The sequence below is a fragment of the Bos javanicus genome, chromosome 20 (assembly GCF_032452875.1).
Source record: "Bos javanicus breed banteng chromosome 20, ARS-OSU_banteng_1.0, whole genome shotgun sequence".
NCBI lineage: Eukaryota > Metazoa > Chordata > Mammalia > Artiodactyla > Bovidae > Bos > Bos javanicus.
In genome coordinates, this window is record NC_083887.1 from 38,112,981 (window position 1) to 38,138,462 (window position 25,482).

The following is a 25,482-nucleotide window of genomic DNA, read 5'->3' on the forward strand; positions in this document are numbered from 1 at the left end:
GTCCCTGGAAACCAGCTTCCACTTTTTGATTCTATGAATTTGGCTATTTTAGATACTTTATATAAGTGAAATCCTGCAGTATTTGCCCTTCTGTGACTGACATTTCATTTAGCATGAAATGAACCTCAAGATTCATTCATGTTTTCACATATTGAAAAATTTCCTTGTTTACAAAGCTAAATAATACAAACTAACTGTATGTTTAAACTGTTGTTGTTCAGTCACCAAGTCACGCCCAACTCTTTGTGACCCCATGGACTAAAGGCAGGTTGAAGGCAGAAGGAGAAGAGGCTGTTTATACTACAGAGGATGTTTATTCTACATTTGCTTTAACCATTCATCTTTTGATGGACATTTAGGTTGTTTCCACATCTTGGCTATTGTGTATAGTGCTTCAGTGAACATGGGAATATAGATATCTCTTTCAGATCATAATTCCCATTCATTTATGTATATACACAAAACTAGGATTGTTGGATTATTTTATTAGTTCTATTTTTAATTTTTTGATGATTCTCTGTATTATTTTACATAGTGACATTCCTGACAATAGTGTGTAAGTGTTGCAACTTTCCCACATTTTCAACATATGTTGGTTAATATATGCTTTATGTATTTAGGTGGAAGATCCCCTGTGGAGAAGGAAATGGCAACCCACTCCAGTATTCTTGTCTGGGAAATCCCATGGACAGAGGATCCTGGCAGGCTACAGTCCATGGGATTGTAAACAGTCGTACACGACTTAGTGACTAAACAACCAAACAACATCATGTTGGGTGCATATATATTTATAATTGTTGTATCTTCTTCTTGGATTAATCCCGCAATCATTATGTGATGTCCTTCTTTTTCTCTTATTATAGTTTTTGTTTTAAAGTCTATTTTGTCTGATGTAAATATTGCTACCCTGGTTTTCTTTTGATTTCCATTTGCATGAAATACCTTTTTCCATTCCCTCATTTTCAGTCTGTGTGTGGTTTTAGATCTGAAGTGAGTCTCTTATAAGAAGAATATATATAGGTCTTGTTTTTGTATCCATTCAGCCACTCTATGTCTTTTGTTTGGAGTATTTCATTCACTTACATTTAAAGTAATTATTGATAGGTATGTACTTACTGCTATTTTGTTAATTGTTTTAGGGTTGTTTTTGTTCCTTTCTTCTTTTTTTGTTCTCTTCTATTATAATTTGATGATTATCTTTAGTGTTATGTGTAAATTTCTTACTCTTTGTGTGTGTATCTATTATAGATTTTTGATTTGTGATTACCATGAGGTTTGTATATAGCAATCCATTATGTGATTATTTTAAGTTGCTAGTCTTAATTTCAAATGCATTTTATCAAGTCTGATTTTTTACTCCCCCTCCCCTCATAACTGATTTCTTGCAATATATTTTACTTCTTTTTTGGTTTTATGTACATCTTAACTGCTTGTTGTGGAAATAGATGATTTTACTACTTTTGTCCTTTAGTATTCATACTAGCTTTGCATGTGGCTGATTTACTACCTTTACTGTATATTTGCTTTCACCAATGTGTTTTTCCTTTTGTAATTTACATGTTTCTAATTGTGGCCTGTTCCTTTCTGTTTTGAGAGGCCCCGTTAACATTTCTTGTAAAGCTGGGTTGGTGGTGCTGAACTCTCTTAGCTTTTTGCTTGTCTGTAAAACTTTTGATTTCTCCATCAAATCTAAATGAAAGTATTCTTGTTTGTAGATTTTCCCTTTCATCACTTTAAATATGTTGTGCTACTCCCTTCAGGCTTGCAGAGTTTCTGCTGACGAATCAGCTGATACCATTACGGGAGTTCCTTTGTACCTAACTTGCTGCTTTTCCCTTGATGCATTTATTGTTCTCTCCTTAACTTTTGCCATTTTAATTACAGTGCGCATTGGTATCGTCCTCTTTGAGTTAATCCTTTTTGGGACTCTCTGTGATTTCTGTACATGGGTGTCTATTTCATTTCCCAGATTAGGGAAGTTTTCAGCTATTATGTCCTCATTAATGTTCTCTGCCCCTTTCTCTCTCTCTTTTCCTTCTGGACCACTATAAAGCATTAGTATGTTTGATATTGTCCCCAAGGTCTCTCAAACTGTCTTCACTTCTTTTGATTCTGTTTTCTTTCCTGTTCAGCCTCAGTGATTTCCATTACCCTGTCTTCCAGTTCACTGATCCATCCCTCTGTATCATCTACTCTGTCAGTTCCTTCTAGTGCATTTTTCACTTCAGTTAGTGTATTTTTCACCTCTATTTGGTACTTCTTCATATTTTCTAACTTTTTGTTAAAAACTTCTAACTTCTCAGTTTGTTTATCCATTCTTCTCCTGAATTCTATGATCATCTCTATGATCATCATCTTGAATTCTTTTCTTTATTTTGGTAGATTGCTTATATTTACTTCACTTAACTCTTCTGGTAGTTTATCTTATTTATGAAAACTTGCTTGGATCATATTCCTCTGAAACTTCATTTTGCCTAATTTGCTATTTTCATTTCTATGTACTTGTTAGGTTGGTTACTTTTCCTGACCTTGGGGAGGGGATCTTTTGTAGGAATAATCCCATATGTCACAGCAGTGTACACCCCTCTCCCTGCTTACCAGAGCTATATTTTCTAGGACTGTCCCTTGTGTGGGCTGCATGGCTTCTTCTGTTGTGGCAGGTTGACTACTGTGGATGGTCTGGTAGGTGTTGACTTGACCCTGGTCCAGTTGGTTGCCAGGCCTTGCTTTGTGGGGCAGTTGGCAAGCTGCTGGTTGGCAAGGTTGGGTCATGATGCCACTGACTGCAGAACCCCAGGGGATCCTGGAGCTAATGCTGGCTGACTGGCCACAACCAGTTCTTTTTAACTTCTAGTGAAAATCCTGGTTAAAGCAGTAAGACCAAAAAAAAAAAAAAAAAAAGGAACAAAAATCATATATATTAGGAAGGAAGAAATGAAACTGTTTTTATTCACAGATAACAGGATGGTCCATGTAAAAATCAAAAAAAGTCAAGAAAAAACTCTTGGAACTAATTAGTAATTATAGCAATGTCACAGAATATACGTTTAATGTACCTTTCCTATATACCAGCAATGAACAGGGGGAATGTGAAATTTAAAACATAATATTATATGTTGCATGCATACTCAGTTATGTCCAACTCTTTGAAACCCCATGAACTGTAGCCCACCAGGCCTTTCTGTCCATGGGATTATTCAGGCAAGAATAATCATTTTCCTTCTCTAGGGAATATTCTTGACCCAGGGATCGAACTTGCATCTCTTGTATCATCAGGCAGATTCTTTACCACTGCACCACCTATATTAGCATTCTGCAAAATGAAATACTTAAAAATAAATCTAATAAAATATATATAAAATTTATATGAGAAGACATACAAAACTCAGATGAAAAAAATCAAAGAACTAAATAAATGGAGAGATATTCCATGTTAATGGATAGGAAGACTCAGTATTGTCAAGATGTCAGTTCTCTTCAGTTTGATCTAAAGATTCATTGTAAATCCCAATCAAAATCTCAGTAAGTTATTTTGTGAATATTGACAAACCGATCCTCAAATTTGTATGGAGAGGCAAAAAGCTTGAAGAGCTAATGCAATATTGAAGATGGAAGAACTGACATTACTCAACTTTACCACTTACTGTGAAGGACAGTAATCAAGACAGTGTGGTTTTAGAAAAAGAATAAACAAATAAGATGCACATGAAATTTAGTCAACTGATGTTTGACAGTGGATTAAAGGCAATACCATGGAGAAAAGATACTTTTCAACAATCAGTGCTGGAGCAACTGGACATTTACTTGCAAAAAAATTGAATCTAAACCCAGACCTTACCTTCTCAACAAAGATTAACTAAAAAATGGGTAATATACTTAAATATAAAATGGAAAAGTATAAAATGCCTAGAAGATAACATAGGAAAACATCTAAATGAAATAGAGTCTGGTGATTACTTTTTAGACATAAAACCTAGGATATATTCTATGAAAGAAAGAGTTAATAAGTACATTAAAAGAGTTAATAAGTATGTTAAATTGAAATTAAAATTATCTGTCCTGAGAAAGACCTTGTCAAGAGAATCAGGAGAGAAACCACAGATTGGAAAGAAATATTTGCCGAAAACCTACCTGGTAAAGACTGATGTTAAGAATATACAAAGAATACTTAGAACTCAACAACACAAAAAAAATCAATTAAAAAATGGTCCACAAACCTTAACACATACCTCAACAAAGAAGCTATACAGGTTTCTAAAAAGAATATGAAGAAGACACACAGCAGAATATTCTCCCAGCATGTCTACCTCAGTCCCCAGAAGGCCCACCAGACCCTAATGGGCCAGGATGGCAGACTGCACTCCCCCAGGCTCTAGCTCCTCTGATCTGACATTTGAATACTCCTGAATGACCATATCTGCCTGGATCTAGAATGAGGGTTGAGGATGACTCTGGTACTGGGGTCATGTTTTCAATGAAGAAAGAGATTCCCACCACTTCAACTTTCCTCTTCCATAAAACATTGTGATACACGAAAGCTCTGGGTTGAGACATGGGTGCTGCAGTCTTAAGTACCTCATGTGCAATGTGCACCATTATGGTGGCTGGTTACCTAAAGCTCTCTTCACATCCATTTGTGAGTGAGTATTTAAAGTGTTTATATGGGAAAATGTGTCCCAAGGTTTCATAAAAATTTCTTCAAGGCCATCTATCCAGAGGATCTGAGCCTGGTGCAGAGGGCACTGAGCTGTCTTAGAGGCTATGAGAACAGTTTCAAGGCAGTGAACTCTAACTGTTAACAGGAGAGTATGTTCAGTAAATAGATGATTTTCATCTTTTGGCTGTCTAGGCTTTCCCTGACAACATTATTCACCTCCTTTCCTTTCCTACCTCTCTCCAGGAACTTGAGAATTTCATTGCCAAATTTGGAGACTCTGGTTTTGTCCTTGTGGCCTTGGGCTCCATCGTGAGCAGATATCAGTCCCAGGAGATTCTTAAGGAGATGAATGCTGCCTTTGCTCGTCTCCCTCAAGGGGTGATTTGGAAATGTAAGCCTTCTCATTGGCCCAGAGATGTCAAATTGGCAGCAAACGTAAAAATCATGGACTGGCTTCCTCAGAATGACCTCTTGGGTAAGGACTTTCCAAGTCTACTTCTCTCGTCCTTATGTTATCTTTGGGGTTCATTAGGGTTCTGACATCTAGTTAGGCAGTCCTGTTCACATGAGAAGAAGCAGCTGATAAATGAAGGTAAGTATTCCAAGGAATGGAACAGCCAAACTGGAGTTGTTGAGAAATCAAGCTATACTTCCAAAATGTCCCAAACAGCATTTCCTCTTCTTCTCCATTTCTGATACCTGCAGCTGGAAGTGGTATCACTTCCAGTTTATTTTGACCATACCTTATCTGGCACTAAAGAGGGTTGCTCAAACACAATCCAAGATGATTTGTCAACAGTTTGTCTGAGAACTCATATAAGGGGGCATATTGTCACTGTCTCCCATGGTCTCTTGAACCCTTGTTCAGCCACGTTTTTTGTTGTTGCTCAATTGCTACGTCATGTCCAACTGTTTGCAATCCCAAAGACTGTAGCATGCCAGGTTCCTCTGTCCTCCACTATCTCCCAGAATTTTCTCAAATTCATGTCCATTGACTTGGTGATGCTATTGAACTACCCTCTGCCACCCCATTCTCCTTTTCAGCCACGTGCCATTATACAAACATATATCCACACATATTGATACATTCTCCTTAGTACCACAGGTGTGAGCAACTCATACCTTTACAAAGTTGATGCTGGTGGTGTCTGAGGGTGTGCTATAATGTCTACATGCCAAACTGAGTAATCTCATAGCTGGTGATTTGGTTCAGCAAATCCTTTGGTAGTTGAGAGCTCATTACATCCAAAAAGGTTTTCTTTGTCTCTTTACTGTTTTTTGGATACTCCTCACTGTCACATTGACTGAATCAGAGGGTCATAGCCAAAATTGTGGTTCAAAAACATATTGGGGAATTTAAGATAGAGAGTTCTGAACACTGACTTAAGAAGGCATGGGGTAGGGAAAAGAAGTCCCCCTTCCAAAGAAACCAAGTGGATTCTGATTCACATCCCTATTGAGAGGCAGAGTTTGAAATGAACTCTTCACTAACACTTGTTTTAGTTTTCTGTCAATAAGGGTATAGGCTCAAAAATGACAGAATGATCTCAGTTTGTTTCCAATACAAACCATTCAGTATCACAGTAATACAAGTCAATGCCCCAACCACTAATGCCAAAGAAGCTAAAGTTGAACGGTTCTATGATAACCTACAAGAATTTCTAAAACTAACACCAAACAAAGATGTTCTTTTCATCTTAGGGCATTGGAATGCAAAAGTAGGAAGTCAAGAGATACCTGGAGTAACAGGCAAGTTTGGCCTTGAAGTACAAAATGAAGCAGGGCAAAGGATAACAGAATTTTGTTAAGAGAATGCACTGGTCATAGCAAACACCCTCTTCCAGCAACACAAGAGACAACTCTACACATGGACATCACCAGATAGTCAATACTGAAATCAGACTGATTATATTCTTTGCAGCCAAAGATGGAGAAGATCTATACAGTCAGCAAAAACAAGACTGGGACCTGACTGTGGCTCAGATCAGAAACTCCTTATTGCCAAATTCAGTCTTAAATTGAAGAAAGTAGGGAAAACCACCAGGCCATTCAGGTATATCCTAAATCAAATCCCTTACGATTATACAGTGGAAGTGACAAATAGAATAAAGGGACTAGGTCTAATAGAATGCCTGAAGAACTATGGATGGAAGTTCGTGACATTGTACAGGAGATGGTGATCAAAAGCATCCCCAAGAAAAAGAAATGCAAAAAGGTAAAATGGTTGTGTGAGGAGGACTACAAATAGCTGAAAGGCAAAGGAGAAAAGGAAAACTATATCCAATTGAATGCAGAGTTCCAAAGAAAAACAAGGAGAGATAAGAAAGCCTTCCTCAGGGATCAGTGCAAAGAAATAGAAGAAAACAATAGAAAAGGAAAGACTAGAGAGCTCTTCAAGGCAATTTGAGATACCAAGGGAACATTTCATGCAAAGATGGGCACAATAAGGACAGAATAGTATGGACCTAAGAGAAGCAGAAGATATTAAAAAGAGGTGGCAAGAATACACAGAAGAACTATACAAAAAAGATCTTCATGACTCAGATAACCACGATGGTGTGATCTCTCACCTAGAGCCAGACATCCTGGAATGTGAAGTCAAGTGGGCCTTAGGAAGCATCACTAGGAGCAAAGCCAGTGGAGGTGATGGAATTCCAGCTGAACTATTTCAAATCCTAAAAGATGATCCTGTGAAAGTGCTGCACTCAATATGTCAGCAAATTTGGAAAACTTAGCAGTGGCCACAGGACTGGAAAAGGTCAGTTTTCATTCCAATCCCAAAGAAGGGCAATGCCAAAGAATGCTCCAACTACCGCACAGTTGCACTCATTTCACACACTAGCAAAGTAATGCTCAGAATCCTTCAAGCTAGGCTTCAACAGTACATGAACCAAGAACTTCCCAGATGTTTAAAGTTGGATTTAGAAAAGGCAGAGGAACCAGAGATCAAATTGCCAACATCTGTTGGATCATAGAAAAAGCAAAAGAGTTCCAGAAAATCATCTACTTCTGCTTCATTGACTACACTAAAGCCTTTGACTGTGTGGATCACAACAAACTGTGGAAAATTCTTAAAGAGATGGGAATATCAGATCACCTTACCTGTCCCCTTGAGAAACCTGTATGCAGGTCAAGAAGCAGCAGTTAGAACTGGACATGGGACAACAGACTGGCTCAAAGGAGGAAAGAAGTAGGTCAAGGCTGTATATTGTTACCCTGCTTATTTAACTTATATGCAGAGTACACATGTGAAATTCCAGGATGGATACAGCAGAAGCTGGAATCAAGATTGCTGGAAGAAATATCAATAACCTCAGCTATGCAGATGATACCACCTTTATGGCAGAAAGCAAAGAGGAACTAAAGAGCCTCTTGATGAAGGTGAAAGAGGAGAGTGAAAAAGCTTGCTTAAAACTCAACATTCGAAAAACCTAAGATCATGGCATCCAATCCCATCATGTCATGGCAAATAGATGGGTAAACAATGGGAACAGTGACAGACTTTATTTTCTTAGGCTCCAAAATCACTGCAGATGGTGACTGTGGCCATGAAATTAAAAGATGCTTGCTCCTTGGAAGAAAAGCTATGACAGACCTAGGCAGCGTATTAAAAAGCAGAGACATCACTTTGCCTACAAATGTCCATATATGGTTTTTCCAGTAGTCATGTAGGGATGTGAGAATTGTATCGTAAAGAAGATTGAGCACCGAATAATTGATGCTTTTGAACTGTGGTGTTGGAGATGACTCTTGAGAGCCCCTTGGACTGCAAGTATATCAGTCAATCCTAAAGGAAATCAATCCTAAATATTCATTGGAAGGACTGATGCTGAAGCTGAGGCTCCAATGCTTTGTCTACCTGATGCAAAGAGCCAACTCATTAGAAAAGACACTGATGCTGGGAAGGATTGAAGGCAGGAGGAAAAGGTGCAACAGAGGACAAGATGATTGGATGGTATCACCAACGTGATGGATATGAGTTTGAGCAAGCTGTGGGAGATGGTGAAGTACAGGGAAGCCTGGCATGCTGCAGTCCATGGCATCGCAAAGAATTGTACACGACTGAGTGACTGAACAACAACAAAAGTAAGGGTGGGGTAGGCAAAGAGGAACTGGAAATAATGAAATATATGGTCCATTATTCCCTACCTTAAAGATTTCTCATAAAATTGAGGAGAAAATACTTGTAGTGTTAAGTTTTATAAATGCCACATGAGTTGTTATGTCAATGATAGTGTTAAGAATTCAGATAAATTAGAAATGAATGGGTAGTGGAGAAAAGAGGGAGAGACCTAGAGAGCAAAAGATCAAGTGAGCTAAAGACAAAGAGACAGAAAGAGAGAGAGAGAGAGAAACAGAGACATAGAGAATGACTGTGTGAGAGAGTAATAGAGAGAGAACAGAGATGAGAAGCAAAGAGACAGGGTAGAGATGGATGGATGGATGGATGAATAGGTTGGGAGAGGAATGTGCCTTGCTTTATCACTCTTCTCTGAAGCTTTCCCAGGGTTCTGAGTCTTAGATGGATTAGGGCTGAGGTGAGAAGTTTCTGTACAGAGACAAGAGCAGAATCTGTGTCTTAGAATATTCACCCTTGAATGTGTCCTGAGGTAAGTCAGTAAATTCATTTTTTTACAGCATGTTGAGATCCCTTTTTACATTCTTTTCGCCCTTGTTACTTTCCTTTTTGTCCGGAAACTTTCATCCTGAGGTGTCCTGCTCTCTTTCTAATTTGCAACAGCGCACCCTCACATCCGCCTTTTTGTCACTCATGGTGGGATGAATAGTATCATGGAGGCCATCCACCATGGCGTGCCCATGGTGGGGATTCCTGTCTTTGAAGACCAGGATGAAAACTTGCTCCGGGTAGAAACCAGAAAATTCGGTGTCTCTATCCAGTTAGAGCAGATGAAGGCTGAGACATTGGCTCTGAAGATGAAGCAAGTCATGGAAGACAAGAGGTGTGCAGCTCTTGGGGCTTGTGGTTCCTTAATGCTTGATGGAGGCGTAAGCCATGATGGGCACTGTGTGGGTCTTATTGCAGTAAAAGCTGAAACTTCCAGGACACAGAATAATATGGGTGTACTTTTATATGTTAGCACTTTCAGCACTAAGCATGGGTCTTTGCATGCAGGAATCAATTTGAACTTTTCAAGCAGACCCAGTTGGACAGTGGCAAGACCAGGCCAACAATTTTCCTTGAAAGGAAGTTTTCTGTGCCTATGGTAGAAAGTGTGTGTGTGCATATGTGTGTGTGATACAAGGTCTCTAAGACTTCTGAGATCACTTGAGTTAACAAGTCCCCTCTGTCTCTGCTGACAGGTACAAATCTGCTGCAGAGGCCGCCAGCATCATCAGACGCTCACAGCCCCTGACCCCTGCCCAGCGGCTGGTGGGCTGGATCGACCACATCCTCCAGACAGGGGGTGCAGCCCACCTCAAGCCCCATGCCTTCCAGCAGCCGTGGTATGAGCAGTACCTACTGGACGTCCTCTTGTTCCTGCTGGTGGTCACCCTGGGCACCGCGTGGCTCTGTGGGAAGCTGCTGGGTCTGGTGGCCAGGTGGCTGTGTGGGGCCAGGAAGCTGAAGAAGGCCTGAGGCAAAGTGGAGCCTTGGAGAGGGTGTGCTGGGGAGCCACTGGCTCTTTGAAGTCTTCCCCCTGCACTGTACTTGCCTCCTCCCCTTCACTTTTACTTGATGATAGAACACGCATTTCCCTTGCTTTTTGTCTCTGTTTAGAAATCTTTATGAAGAACTCTTGGGGTGCTTTTTAAGGATACTGCGGTAAAGAATACATCACATGCAATTTACCATTTTAATCATTAAGAAGTAGTTCAGTGGCATGAAGTACATTCACTCAGCTGTGCAAACATCATTATCCTCCAATTCCAGAACTCTACTCATCTTTCCAAACTAACATTCCACACAGGTTAAATGATACTCCGCCCCCCAGCTTTCCTTAACCACCATCAAGGTTCTAGCAGCCCATGTCTACTTTTGTGTCTGAATCTACACTTGAGCTTCTGGATTGCCCCAACCAAGGGACGCCTCTCCTCAGCCCAGCCTGCTCCTTCCTCCCTTGTGATCCCTGCACATGGTGCTCTGACCACTCAGCCTCCCTTGTCCAGGAGGCTTCTCAGGCTCTTTCCCCGTTTCCTTTTCACTTTTCATAAAACTCACACGACCTGTTTGGTCGGTTTTTCCTTGTCCGCCTTCCTCTTGCATTTCCTTTTCATCTCATCTCACAGCTCAGGAAGCCTGGCCTCTGTCCTGCAGGTTAGCAGGGACACCCCTGTGAGGACTTGGTCCCCTCCTGCATAGAGTACCTCCTTCTCTCTCAGGCCTGGAGCCTGTCTTTGGTCCACAGCTGAGGCCACCTGTTGCCCATGTTTCAATGTTCCGTCATCAAGATCCCCACTTGAATAATTAGGGTTACGAAAACCTAAGTGGAGAAATGGAACCTCCATGCAAGGCTTGGGGCCTTAGGTCCAGGAGCCATGGCTGGCCCAATCCTCTTGATACAGGAAACATTCCATCTGCCATCCCACCTAGCAAAGAACATCCCTACATGTGGTAAACACTTAGGGATGACATTCAGTTCCTAGTAACAGAAGCTAGAAAAAGAGTGGCTTACGCACTCTGGAATTTCAAAGTGTTTTTTTATTTCCTGGACACAGCCTGGAGACATGTGGTGGAGAGCTGGGATGGTGACTCATCCTGCTGTCTGTAGCTTAAAAAAAAATTTTTTTTGAACACCTGTCCTGTACTGTTCTTCTAAGTTGCCTTTCTGGTTTGTTGCTCTCATGAAATATTTCACCTTTGGTGATCCTGACTTCCTGTTTGCTTTTGCATTCTGAAATGGAATTAAATTCCTCCTTAAAAGTTTCATCATGTGGTATCCAGTGGATTAAAACACGATGAAGAAAATGTTAGAAACAAGAGAAGGTCCTGCAACTGCAATTTTGGGTTGCTTAATTCTGGGTTGTTAATCACATGTCGAAATAGTTCAAAGGAAAACATGAAGCAGTTACTATAAATGCTCCCTGCAGAAATAGGAAAAGACCCACATCTGCCAATGTTGGGACGGGGTCTGCCTGGTTGTATGGAGAACTGGGTGCCCGGTGTCTACCCAGTTCTGTGAGTTCTTATGCTGCAAGGGAGTCCCACACAGTCAGGAGCATGTCAGATGCAGAAGTGAGTGTGTCTGTGTGTGTCAGAGATAAGGTTTTATTTCTATAATTCTTAATGAAATCTCATAAACTGGTCTCTGACATAAATTTTTTGAGGGACAGACATGCAGCCCTATCTGGGTTGTCACTGGAATGAATTTATTTGTTCCCCTCACAGGCAACACAGGGACCTAAGGATGAGGCTCCCTGGCTGGTAACTCCTCTTTCCTGCTCTCACCACAAAATCCTCCCTGACAATCAGGTAACTCAGTGAAGCCAACCCTTTCTGCTGCTTTCTAGGCTCTGTCCCAGTCCAGGAAATCTGATCAGTAGCAGTCCGTGAGCCAGAATGAGGCCTCCAGCTTGTTCCCTTCAAGTATCCTCTGCAGGGCTGGCTGCCAGCATGGCCTTGATAGCATGGAAATCTGATCTCATCACTCTCTGATCACAGTCCTTTGTTGGCTCCCATTGCAGGGAATACAGGGTCTCTGTGATCTCTTTCTGGCAACTGCAGCAGGCACATCTTGAAAATTCTGAAATAGACCCACTGAATAGGTTCTGTTGATTTTTGACAAAAGTGCAAAGACAATTCAATGGAAAAAGAAAAATCTTTTCAGCAAACTGTACTGGAACAATTGTATATCTGAGTGGGATTTGGCCTTAATTTAATACACACAAAGGATATTTTTTATAAATATATTTCATTGAAGTATAGTTGATTTACAGTGTTGTGTTAATTTCTGCTGGACATCAAAGTGGTTCAGTTATTTATTATGTATATATGTGTATATATATACACATTCTTTTTCAGTCTTTTCCACAATGGTTTATCACAGGATATTGAATATAGTTCCCTGTGCTAGACAGTAGGACCTTGTTGTTTATCCATTCTGTATATACAATAGTTTGCATCTGCTAACTCCAAACTCCTGATTCCTCTCTTCCCCAACCCCGCATACCCCTACCCTCTTTGAAAACTATGTCTTTCTCTATGTCTGTGAGTCTGTTTCTGTTTCAGACAGGTTTATTTGTGTCGTATTTTAGGTTTTGCATATAAGTGCAATCATATGGCATTTTCTCTTTGTCTTTCTGACTTCACTTAGTCTGATAATCTCTAGTTTCATCTGTGTTGCTGCCAATGGCATTAATGCATTCTTTTCCATGGTATATGTGCACCACATCTCCTTATCCACTCATCTGTCAGTAGACATTCAGGTTGTTTCCTGTGCTAGCTATTATGCATAGTGCTGCGATGAACATAAGGGTACATGGATTTCACAAAAGGATTTTGACTGGACTTCATACCACACAAAATGAACTCAAAGTGTATCAAAAAGGCCTAAACATAAATGCTGAGAGTATAAAAGTTCCAAAAGAAAGTCTTCATAGTGTAGGTAGTTATTGAATTACAACTCGTATTCAAAACATTGACAATACCAATAGTTGGCAAGGAGATAGGGCTACTGGAATCCATATGTTTCACTGCTGATGGGAACATAAAGTGATTCAGCCACTTAGGAAAGTTGCTGTACAGATTCCCAAACAGTTAAGCATCCACTTAGCATTTGACTGAGCCATTCCAATTCCAGGTATTTATTTAAGTTAAATGAAAACATGTGTCCACCTGAAAACTTGAACATAAATGTTCACAGTGGCTTTATTTGTAACAGCTTCAGCTTAAGAAAACTGGTGAATGGATTAACACATTGTGGAACATCCATAAAAGAACTATGGCTCAGCAATAGAAAGGAACATCCTACTGATGTACCCAACTGTATCCGTGAATCTCAAAGTGATCTTGCTGAGCAAAAGAAGCCAGACTTCAAAGAAATATATATCCACATGATTCACTTATATAAATTCAAAAAAATGTAAACCAGCCTCTGCTGACAAAAGGTAGACTATTGGCTGCATGGGGCTATAGGCTGTGGGAGGGTGGACTGTAAATGGGGTGATGGAAATGTTTTGTATCTTGATTTCAGTGGTGGCTTTGTAGTTGGGTACATCCATCAAAAGTGGATGCCATTTTTACACAGATTAGACTTTAAAATTGATTTGAAAATCTCTATGGATAATACATGTTTTTAAGTGTTTTTCTATTTGAGTACCTCAAATTTTAGTATTTGGGAGTTATTGTTGCATTCAAATATAACTGAAAATGCAAGTACATTATAATTTCCAAATTTTGAAAAAGGAGGAGATATATGTGTGCAAGAAGTAGAGCCATTTTCTGCAGAGGACTAATTGTAAAAGCCTTGGTCAGATTAGGGGTCAAGTTCACATACTCAGACCTAATCCATGTCTATTTTATGAGTGGTTTCCTGGGTTCTTCCATAATTATGACATAGAATTACACATTGGAGAAATTATAAGCACAGCAAAATATTTAATTTTGAGCTTTAATGGACATTAAACATTATATGAACTAAGGATTTATGCATTAAATACCTATTTTTGGAGGTTCATTTTAAGATTCTGAGATGAAGGTCAAGATGTCATGTACGTTTCCTTTCATTGTTGTTGTGCTTACCTGTTTTTGCATCACCACCGGCTGTGATCTCATACTGATACTTTTGTGTATCAGTGTATACCAATGCTCTGTAGATGTGATTTTCCCTTATGTCAACCTCTCTTTTAAAAAAAAATTATTTTAATTGGAGGCTAATTACTTTACAATATTGTAGTGTTTTCTTGCCATACACTGACATGAATCAGCCATGGGTTTACATGTGTCTCCCATCCTGAACCCCCCCTCCCACCTCCTTCCCCATCCCATCCCTCAGGGTCATCCCAGTAGACTGGCCCTGAATACCCTGTCTCATGCATCGAACCTGGACTGGCAATCTGTTTCACATATGGTAATATACGTGTTTCAGTGTTGTTCTCTCAAATCATCCCACACTTGCCTTCTCCCACAGAGTCCAAAATCTGTTCTTTACAGAGTCCAAAAGTCTGTGTCTCTTTTGCTGTCTCGCATATAAGGTTATTGTTACCATCTTTCTAAATTCCATTTATATGTGTTAATATGCTGTATTGGTGTTTTTCTTTCTGGATTACTTCACTCTGTATAATAGGCTCCAGTTTCATCCACCTCATTAGAACTGATTCAAATGTATTCTTTTTAATGGCTGAGTAATACTCCATCGTGTATATGTACCACAGCTTTCTTATCCATTCATCTGCTGATGGACATCTAGGTTGCTTCTATGTCCTAGCTATTATAATCAGTGCTTCAATGAACATTGGGGTACACGCGTCTCTTTCAATTCTGGTTTCCTCAGTGTGTATGCCCAGCAGTGGAATTGCTGGGTCATAAGGCAGTTCTATTTCCAGTTTTTTAAGGAATCTCCACACTGTTCTCCATAGTGGCTGTACTAGTTTGTATTCCCACCAACAATGTTAAGAGGGTTCCCTTTTCTCCACACTCTCTCCAGAATTTTTTGTTTGTAGACTTTTGGATAGCAGCCATACTGACTGGCATGAGATGTTACCTCATTGTGGTTTTGATTTGCATTTCTCTGATAATGAGTGATGTTGAGCATCTTTTCACATGTTTGTTAGCCATCTGAATGTCTTCTTTGGAGAAATGCCTATTTAGTTCTTTGGCCCATTTTTTGATTGGGTCATTTATTTTTCTGGAATTGAGCTGTAGGAGTTGCTTGTATATTTTTTAGATTAATTCTTTGTCAGTTGCTTCATTTGCTATTATTTTCTTCCATTCTGAAGGTTGCCTTTTCACATTGCTTATAGTTTCCTTCGTTGTGCAAAAGCTTTTAATTTTAATAAGGTTCCATTTGTTTATTTTTGCTTTTATTTCCATTACTCTGGGAGGTGGGTCATAGAGGATCCTGCTGTGATTTATGTCAGAGAGTGTTTTGCCTATGTTTTCCTCTAGGAGTTCTATAGTTTCTGGTCTTACGTTGAGATCTTTAATCCATTTTGAGTTTATTTTTGTGTATGGTGTTAGAAAGTATCCTAGTTTCTTTTTTTTTTTTTACAAGTGGTTGATCAGTTTTCCCAGCACCACTTGTTCAAGAGATTATCTTTTCTCCATTGTATAGTCTTGCCATCTTTGTCAAAGATAAGGTGTCCATAGGTGCGTGGATTTATCTCTGGGCTTTCTATTTTGTTCCATTGATCTATATTTCTGTCTTTGTGGCAGTGCCATACTGTCTTAATGTATGTCAACCTTTCTTTGTTTGGTTTATCACACCCTAATTGCAAGTTATTGCAAGGTGATTACATTATTTATTTAATTGTCAACCAGTTATTCAAGTGAAAGGAAGTAAATGAAATGTATGTGGTCTTACACAAACTCCTACTTAGTACAGGACTTAACTTCTTCTGAAAAGCAGATATTTTAAATAGCCTTCGTATGAATGCATTTAATCCAGGTCAACAATTTGATTCAACTAGCACTGACTGAGTTCATCTCTGTACAGTGTACCGTGCTGAGCACCTTGGAATGTGTAAAGATGATCCAGACTTTCCTGGCCCTCTACTGGCTCTCAGTTTCCCATTATCTTACTGTTTAATTAAAAAGCAGATGTATCTGTCATTGGTGGTGCATCTTCTCTAAGTGATTACTCCCTAAGAGCATATTAGTTTGGCTTAGTAATTTCGCAGTAATTTCACTTTGTTGTGTTAGTTGCTCAGTCGTGTCCGACTCTTTGCAACCCCATGGACTGTAGCCTGCCATGCCTCTATGTTCATGGAATTCTCCAGGCAAGGATATTGGAGTGGGTTGCCATGCCCTCCTCCAGGGGGAGCTTCCCAACCTGGGGATTGAACCTGGGTCTCCTGCATTGCAGGCAGATTCTTTACCATTTGAGCCACCAGGGAAGCCCAATTTCACTTAGTGAAAGTTAAACAGACAGCTTGATGCCATGAGGTCAGCTGCTGCAAGAAGGGGCATTTCTGGATGAAAATGGCTAGTGGTGTGTGGAGAAGACACTCAGAACAAGCCTGCAGTGGAGGTGGGGAGCACATCTAATCCCTGTCAGTGTCAGCACCAGCTTAGTGCTTGATCAGAGTCATGAACCATAGGCAGAGGCCCTCAGCATCCAACCCCCAAAAAGAGAAAAGGACTTATTTTCAAACAAGTGGCTTTTTTTTTTTTTTTTTGGCCCTTCAATTCACACTCTGCTGGAAATCCCCTCAACCAAGACAAATCTCCATTAAAATCCACAGAGAACACACCCCCTTGACCTCCAGGGTAATTCTGAGAAATTGACAATGTAGATTTAGAGCCTACTCTAGAGATTGTAGAAATTAATGGCCATAGTTGCCTGAGAATACATATAATGTAAGATAAGAACAGATCTTCATGGTTCTAGTCTTCCATTCTTTGTGTCATTTCATTATGGAAGCAAGAAAAGTGGCAGAGATGATGAAGGGAGGAGAGATGCTATAGATACAATGAGAGAGAACATAAGTCAGGAGTTCTTTTTCTAAACAGGGCCACTTCTCCTCTGGCAAACTTACAGTTAGGGAATAAGTATAAAAAGAGATGAGAAGTGGAAAAAAAGAGGAGAAAGAAAAAAAAAAAAAAACCACCAGGGATTGAAACAGTGGGAAATGACATCTTCTCTGTGTGTCTGTGAGAAGGTGGGAGAACTTTGAACCACCTGTAATTATACCTGCCTGCTCCCTTGTGTTATGATTTTAAGTCTCACCTGATAATTAGACACTCTAGCAGCAAGTCATCTGGAGACAACAGAAGGGCAGGCAAGATTTGCCTAAAGAAGGAAGAGAATTTGCTTAACATTATCTTATAAAACCTAGGAGGCAAGTTTTATGCCCTTTTAGAAACCAAACAATTGCCAGTCAACTTCCGGCTGGCTTCTCTCCTAGGGTAAACAGCTCAGGCTTTGACAGTCACTGCATTTCCTAGGCAACAGAAGTGTAAACTCAAGAAAAGGTAGGGCCGGGATCACGATTGACAATGAGCTGAGCCAATGAGACTGTAAGTTTGCAGTAGTGATTCCAAGATATCCAATTGGCAGGAAGAAGGCAGATCAGGAGGGGTAAGGATGGAAGGTAAAAGGGAGGGGCAAAGGGGGATGGGAGGGGACCAGTCTTCCCAGTTGCAAGAGAGAGCGTCCATAGTTTCAGTTCAAAGCAACTGGTGGCAACAGATTAGCGTTTAAGGTAAATCAAAGTTTTTTTTTCCATTAACACTATATTGATTTGATCACTTTTGTTTCACTTTAGCTAAAAAGGAAAGAAGACAGTAGATGTGACTTTCTAAAAAGAAAATCAAAATGTTTATGAGCATTCTTGGCTGGCGGTCTAGCATGGAAATGGCCTGGTACTGGGAGAGGTTTTTGTCATCTTTGTGTAGGGTGCTTGGATAAGCATGTAGAAAATCAATTTCCTTCAGTAAAGGAGAAGGAAACAACCATCAGTGAGCAGTCACTAGGTCCTGGGTGCTTGAGTGTGAAGTGTTTGGGTAAATTGCTGTAAGGAGCCTGTATGACCATTGATAAAACAGCTTCAGGAAGGTTAAATATCTCCAAGTTAAAAACAATGAAAAGATTGAGCTTTGCTTTAGACTTTGGTTTGTCTAACATTCTGTTATGTTATTTCTGTGACACCTTGCCTGCTGAACTGACCACTTAGAATCAGATAAGAATCAGAATTCTTATTAAACTGACATAATATGTTAAAAATTTTACTAAAGAGTTGATTGGATTGGTCACGAAGTTGAAAAGAACCTTAGCAAATGGTAATGCCATTTATCCAGGTGTCCACCCCCCTGGCCTCCAGTCTGGGGCATAGTTAAAACATACTAAGTAGATGGAATTCTCTCTTGTTTTTAAATCTCTTATTTTTTCCTCAAAATCTTACAACTACAGAAATCCTTTAATTTTGTCATTGTGTATTTTAAATAGTGAGATTTAAATTGTGAACTTTCATTTGTATTTCTATTCAAATAGTAATTATCTAATAATACTAATGATGAATTCCAGTAGTAGTCTGTAGTATTCTGTTAAGTGTTGATAATATGATAACAGGAAACTTAAAGGTCTATGCCTTTAAGGACCTAGCAGGAGAGGCAGTCCTGAAAGAGAAGTTATGTCATAGTGCAGTGTGGATGTCTGTGGGCTTTGTACAGATTATACCAAGGAAGATGCAGGCTGTTTCACTCTGAAGACAGTGGTTATATGAGGCTTCACCATAGTGGTTCTACAAGGAAGAGTAGGATTTCCCTAGACCAACAAGGGATGGAGGGTGTTCCTGAAAATGGGAGTTCATGTACAAAGGCACAGAGGTCCAGAACACCATGATGTGTTTGTGGAGTATGAGTGAGTATGGATGTAGAATAGATTGTGAAGGGATGGAGATTAGTAGAAAAAAGACTGGAGAGATAGGCAGGGCCAATGTACACATCAAATGCTAAGATGTTTGCTCTTTACCTGTACACAGTAGGGAGCAACCAAAGGATCTTAGACTTGAGTATGCAGTTCGGATTTCCATGTTATGAAGATCACTCGGCCAGTCATCTGAATGATAGATTGGAAGGACAAGATTGGAGGCTGGGAACCAGTTGAGGGGAAATTTCCACAATGGAAATAGGAGAAGACCAGGTCCTGGGCTAAAGTGGTATCCATGGCAATGGAGGCAGGGGAAGGAACAGATTCCGGAGGTGTCAAAATGGTGATATTTTAGGGAATCGGCTGCTAATTCAAGGCAGAGGGTTAAAAGGAGCCTAGGATGATGTTCAGTTAATGACCTGGAAAATGGTGTTGCCATTTCCTGAGGCAAGGAATAATAAGGAGGCAAAGATAATAAATTTGGTTCTGGTACATTAAACTCGCAATGTTTGTAGGTTATTAAAGTGCATGTTTTGTGTGGAAATTTGAGATCTGGCTCTGAGGCTGAGGAGAGTGAACAAGTTGGAATAAAGATATGGGATGAGTTGTAATAAACAGTGGATGAGGCTGAGATTGCTGCAGGATATATGAGAGTGAGAAGAGGATAAATCATTGAATCCTGGAAAATAGTAGCGTTTAAAGACAAGGGAGACACCAAAGAGATCAGACCCGAGAGGAAGGGAGATAGGAAGTTAGATTCATAGACATTGAGAGAAGAGTTTCAAGAAGGATTGAAAAAGGTCTTGCTGGGAGGAGTGAAATAGGGTGACTGTTGAAGTTGGCAGTCAGGCTGGTAATGACTTCCTGAGTGTATGTTCTCTGGAGTGACAGAGTGAAGACCAGACTGCCGTGGACTGAAGTAGGAATGGGGCACGAGAAAGTTAAAAACAGAGTCTCTTCCAAGTAGTTTGGCTTTGAAGGGTGAGAGCTGGAGGGAGTCTAGGGCTGTGGGACCACTGCAGATTCATGAATGAAAGGGAGCAGTTGGTTACAGATATAGAGAGGGAGGGGGAGTCTGAGGATGGGGGAGTGAGAGGTATAAGCTGTTGGGTGTAAGAGGTCGAAAAGAGTTGAACATGACTGAGCCACTAACACTTTCTCCGCTTGCCCTCTGATCTCCCTGCTGGTGCCTCCTGTGAGCTAAATTCACCTGAAGCCTTAAAGCAAAGAAATCTGGTTAATGCAGTTCATAGAGGTCAACCTCCTGTAGCACAGATGTGGATGGAGAATGGGGCAGGGGAGGGGCTGGGCAAACAGAATATTGAGCTCAGCGTCCCTGGTGACTCATGGTAAAGAATCTGCCTGCAGTGCAGGAGACCTGGGTATGATCCCTGGGTTGGGAAGATCCCCTGGAAGAGGGCATGTCAACCCATTCCAGTATTCTTGCCTGGAGAATCCCATGGACAGAGGGACCTGGCAGGCTACAGTCCTTGGGGTCGCAGAGTCAGACACAACTGAGTGACTAACACTTTCACTTTCAGTGAAAGATAATCCAGAGGCTGAGGAGATTTAGGAGATTGATAGTGGAATAAGGGATTGAGGAAAGTCTGGTGCCTCTGCACGGGAGGAGCTCTTGGTCTCAAGGGACATGCCTCGCCTGGTAACTTGCAGTTATGATGGGTGCGCAGGTGCAAAGAGCAGAGTGTTTAGTTTCTGGTATCAGCTTTTTCTTTCATCTCTTTAATTAATACATTCAACAGACTTTACCCTACTGAATTTTCCTTACAAATTTTTGATCTTCATTCTGGTCTCAGTTTTGTATATTAAAAAACAGCAAGGTGCATAGAAGCAGTTTTCTATGTTCCAGAAACAAACACTGGCATTTGGGAGAAGACAGTGTTGCAGGAATGATCACTGAGGGTGCAGAAAGGCCACGGCTGCCTCCACGGGACACTAATGTCCGTGAACGTTCCCACCATCCATGATGTTCTTGCACACCTCCAGGCATGATTCCATTGCCACCCAGGACCCTGTTTTCCCTCCAGTGCTCCTACATATTTTCAAAACCTGAAGCCAAAATTAAGATTTCCCCAATACTTCAAAGTGTACAGTGTCATTTGTGTGAGCAGGGCAGTACTTACGGCTGATTCACATGGCTGTAAGGCAGAAACCAACGCAGAATTGTCAAGCAATTGTGTGTGTGTTAGTCGCTCAGGTGTGTTTGACTCTGCGAACCCGTGGACCATAGCCCACCAGACTCCTCTGTCCTTGGGATTCTCCAGGCAAGAATACTGGAGTGGGTTGCCACTTCCTCCTCCAGGGGATCTTCCCCACCCAGGGATTGAACCCATATCTGCTTCTCCTGATTCTTTACCACTGAGCCACCTAAGAAACCCTACTACTGTATAGGATCAGATGCTGAATAGTCAAAGCTTTGTAGGCCAGAAGGTCTCTGTAGCAGCTATTCAGCTTGGCAGTTGTGGGTTGAAAACAGCCACAGGTAACACATAAGCAAACATATGTGGCTATTTTCTAATAAAACTTTATTTACCAAACTAGGCAGAGGAGCAAATTCAGCCCATGGGCTGTGATTTGATGTCCTCAGGCCTAGTTCATCTTAGGCTATGTTTGCCTAAACTCAGAGTATGCTTGATAACAGCATGTGTTAAGATGACCTTATTCATTTTGGAACAACTGAGTTTGAGGAGTGAGAAATCACCAAGGTGCTAACTTTTGCTCCCAGGACTTGGCTTAGTGTCTTCCATCAGGGTGGTCTTATGGCCCCATCTGCCTCCAAAAACCTCAGGCTGCAGGTGAGATTGTGAAATAAACTGATTTAGAAGTTCTTACACTGTTACTTTCTGGAGGGACTCTAATATCTCTACCAGTCTCTTCCTCTTCTTTGTAAACAGAACCCGGAGCATGGCAAAGTCTCCAGCTTAACATTAGGTTTCCCAGCTGTCTTAGTTCATCTGGGCTGCTGTAAAAAAATACTACAGACTGGGCAGCTTATGAATAACAGATAGTCATTTCTCATAGTCTTGGAGGCTGGAAAGTCTAAGGTCAAGCACCCAGCATGGTTAAAGGGTCAAGGCCCTTTAACTGGTACAAGGATGGCTTCTCACTTGTGGCAGAAAGGGTGAGGGGTCTCTGCAGGGGATCTTTTACAAGGTACTAATTTGCTCTCAAAACCTAAGCACCTCCCAAAGGCCCCAACTCCTAATACTATCATCTTTGGGAATTAGGATTTCATCATATGAATTTGGGGGGGACACAAACATTGAGACCACAGAACCAGCCTCTTTTGCAGGAGTGACCAATGAGATTTAAATGAAAGAAGTTGGGTAGAGTCTTCTGGGAATCATTTTATAAAAGGCTGATTGAGCTGGGAAGTGCATTCTTCTTGCCTTCACATCTGTCTTTCTGGTCACCTGGAGGGTGATGTAATGGCTGGCACTGCTGTACTTATTTTGTAACTTTAGGCATCTCTGAGGAAAAACAACCATGGTAAGGTAAAAGGTAGTAGTTTTTCTGGACCTTGATGACTACTCGAACTGCCTCCAGACTTCTTTGATATGAAAGAAAAGTCTACCTCTACCATTTTTAGGAAAAATCAAGCTGTTTCTGTTATGAGTAGCTGGGCACAATCCTTACACTGAAGGTGGCATTCTGATATTGAATTTCTATCCATTAACACTTTTTTGGCTTTCTAGAAGTATCAATTAAGAGCACATAGGTTGCAAATAAAGTGGCTATAAAATAAACATTAAATAGACAAATGATTCCAAAAAGAGCATTTTAAGTAAATGTAAAATAATTATTAAGTAGGTGATTTTGGTGACTAATATTGCAAAAAAGCAAGTGGTGACACAGCTGATGCTTTACGGAGAGTTGGACTGTGAAGAAGGCTGAGTGCCAAAGAATTGATGCTTTTGAACTGTGGTGTTGGAGAAGACTCTTGAGAGTCCCTTGGACTGCAAGGAGATCCAACCAGTCCATTCTGAAGGAGATCAGCCCTGGCTGTTCTTTGGAAGGAATGATGCTAAAGCTGAAACTCCAGTACTTTGGCCACCTCATGTGAAGAGTTGAGTCATTGGAAAAGACTCTGATGCTGGGAGGGATTGGGGGCAGGAGGAGAAGGGGACGACAGAGGATGAGATGGCTGGATGGCATCACTGACTCGATGGATGTGAGTCTGAGTGAACTCTAGGAGTTGGTGATGGACAGGGAGGCCTGGCGTGCTGCAAATCATGGGTTTGCAAAGAGTCGGACACGACTGAGGGGCTGAACTGAACTGAACTGAAAAGTGGAGGAAAACGTACACTTGGGCTTGGTCTTTGCAGTGGGTTTGAAATCACTGTTGCCAAGGTCTTACGGCACCTGAAAAATGGGATATTTAGAAGTTACATGGCTGGTTCTTATGGTGTCTTCATTAAAACCAGGGAGTTTGGAAGAAATGTTTATTTCAGTTCAGTTCAGTCGCTCAGTCAAGTTCTAATCTTTGCAACCCCATGGACTGCAGCATGGCAGGCTTCCCTGTCCATCACCAGCTCCCAGAGTTTGCTCAAACTCATATCCATTGAGCCAGTGATGCCATCCAACTATCTGATCCCTCCCAAGCTGCTTCAGTCTTTCCAAGCATCAGGGTTTTTTTTTTTTTTTTTCCAGTGAGTCAGTTCTTCGTATCAGTTGGTCAAAGTATTGGAGTTTCAGCTTCAGAATCAGTACTTCCAATGTATATTCAGGATTGATTTCCTTTAGCATGGACTGGTTGGATCTCTTTGCATTCCAAGGGACTCTTAATAGTCTTCTACAACACCACAGTTCAAAAGCACCCAGCATTCCTCTAGATTTTCTAAATCCAGCTTGAACATTGAGAAGTTCACAGTTCACATACTGTTGAAGCCTGACTTAGAGAATTTTGAGCATTGCTTTGCTAGCGCGTGAGATGAGTGCAATAGTGCAGCAGTTTGAACATTCTTTGGCATTCCCCTTATTTGGGATTGGAATGAAAACTGACCTTTTCCAGTCCTGTGGCCACTGGTCTTTTTCAAATTTGCTGGCATATTGAGTGCAGCACTTTCACAGCATCATCTTTTAATATTTTCAAATAGCTCAGCTGGAATTCCATCACCTCCACTAGCTTTGTTTGTAGCAACGCTTCCTAAGGCCCACTTGACTTTGCATTCCAGGATGTCTGGCTCTAGTTGAGTGATCATACCATTGTGATTATCTTGGTCATGAATATCTTTTTTGTATAGTTCTTCTGTGTATTCTTGCCACCTCTTCTTAATATCTTCTGCTTCTCTTAGGTCCATACAACTTCTGTCCTTTATTGTACCCATCTTTGCATGAAATATTTCCTTGGTATCTCTACTTTTCTTGAAGAGATCTCTAGTCTTTCCCATTCTATTGTTTTCCTCTACTTTGCATTGGTCATTGAGGAATGCTTTCTTATCTCTCTTTGCTATTCTTTGAAACTCTGCATTCAAATGTGTATATCTTTCCTTTTCTCCTTTGCCTTTCACTTCTCTTCTTTTCTCAGCTTTTTGTAAGGCCTCCTCAAACAACCATTTTGCCTTTTAGCATTTCTTTTCCTTGGGGATGGTCTTGATCCCTTCCTCCTGTACAATGTCGTGAACCTCTGTCCATAGTTCTTCAGGCACTCTATCAGATCCAATCCCTTGAATCTATTTCTCACTTCCACTGTATAATTTAAGGGATTTTATTTGGGTCATACCTGAATGGTCTAGTGGTTTTCCCTACTTTCTTCAATTTAAGTCTGAATTTGGCAATAAGGAGTTCATGATCTGAGCCACAGTCAGCTCCCAGTCTTGTTTTTGCTGACTGTATAGAGCTTCTCCGTCTTTGGCTGCAAAGAAGGCTGCACCATCTGTGATGTCCATGTGTAGAGTTGTCTCTTGTGTTGTTGGGAGAGGGTGTTTGCTGTGACCAGTGCATTCTCTTGGCAAAACTCTGTTAGCCTTTGCCTGCTTCATTTTGTACTCCAAGGGCAAATTTGCCTGTTGCTCCAAAGTATCTCTTGACTTCCTACTTTTGCATTCCAGTCCCCTATAATGAAAAATACATCTTTTTTGGATATTAGTTCTAGAAGGTGTTGTAGGTCTTCATAGAACTATTCAACTTCAGCTTCTTCGGCATTACTGGTCAGGGCATAGACTGGAATTACTATGATATTGAACAGTTTGCCTTGGAAACGAACAGAGATCTTTCTGTCATTTTTGAGACTGCACCCAAGTATTGCATTTTGGACTCTTTTGTTGACTATGAGGGCTACTCCATTTCTTCTAAAGGATTCTTGCCCACAGTAGTAGATAT

The 25,482-nt window shown here is 40.7% G+C and overlaps 2 protein-coding genes across 8 annotated transcripts in view; both read left to right on the plus strand.

The window, feature by feature from the left end:
* LOC133233679 (UDP-glucuronosyltransferase 3A1-like) overlaps positions 1 to 10,367 on the plus strand; it is a 35,564-nt gene extending 25,197 nt beyond the window's left edge. Inside the window, exons 5-7 of the mRNA XM_061393735.1 lie at positions 4,901 to 5,132; positions 9,399 to 9,618; positions 9,980 to 10,367. Coding sequence (XP_061249719.1) covers positions 4,901 to 5,132; positions 9,399 to 9,618; positions 9,980 to 10,256 — 729 coding nt within the window. The 3' untranslated portion in view covers positions 10,257 to 10,367. The remainder of the gene's footprint in view (positions 1 to 4,900; positions 5,133 to 9,398; positions 9,619 to 9,979) is intronic.
* A 7,507-nt stretch (positions 10,368 to 17,874) lies between these two features.
* Positions 17,875 to 25,482, plus strand: part of CAPSL (calcyphosine like) — a 35,134-nt gene continuing 27,526 nt past the window's right edge. For all 7 annotated transcript variants that reach the window (XR_009731804.1, XM_061393739.1, XM_061393737.1 and 4 more), the window contains exon 1: positions 17,875 to 17,977. The gene's annotated coding sequence lies outside the window, so the exon portion shown is untranslated. The remainder of the gene's footprint in view (positions 17,978 to 25,482) is intronic.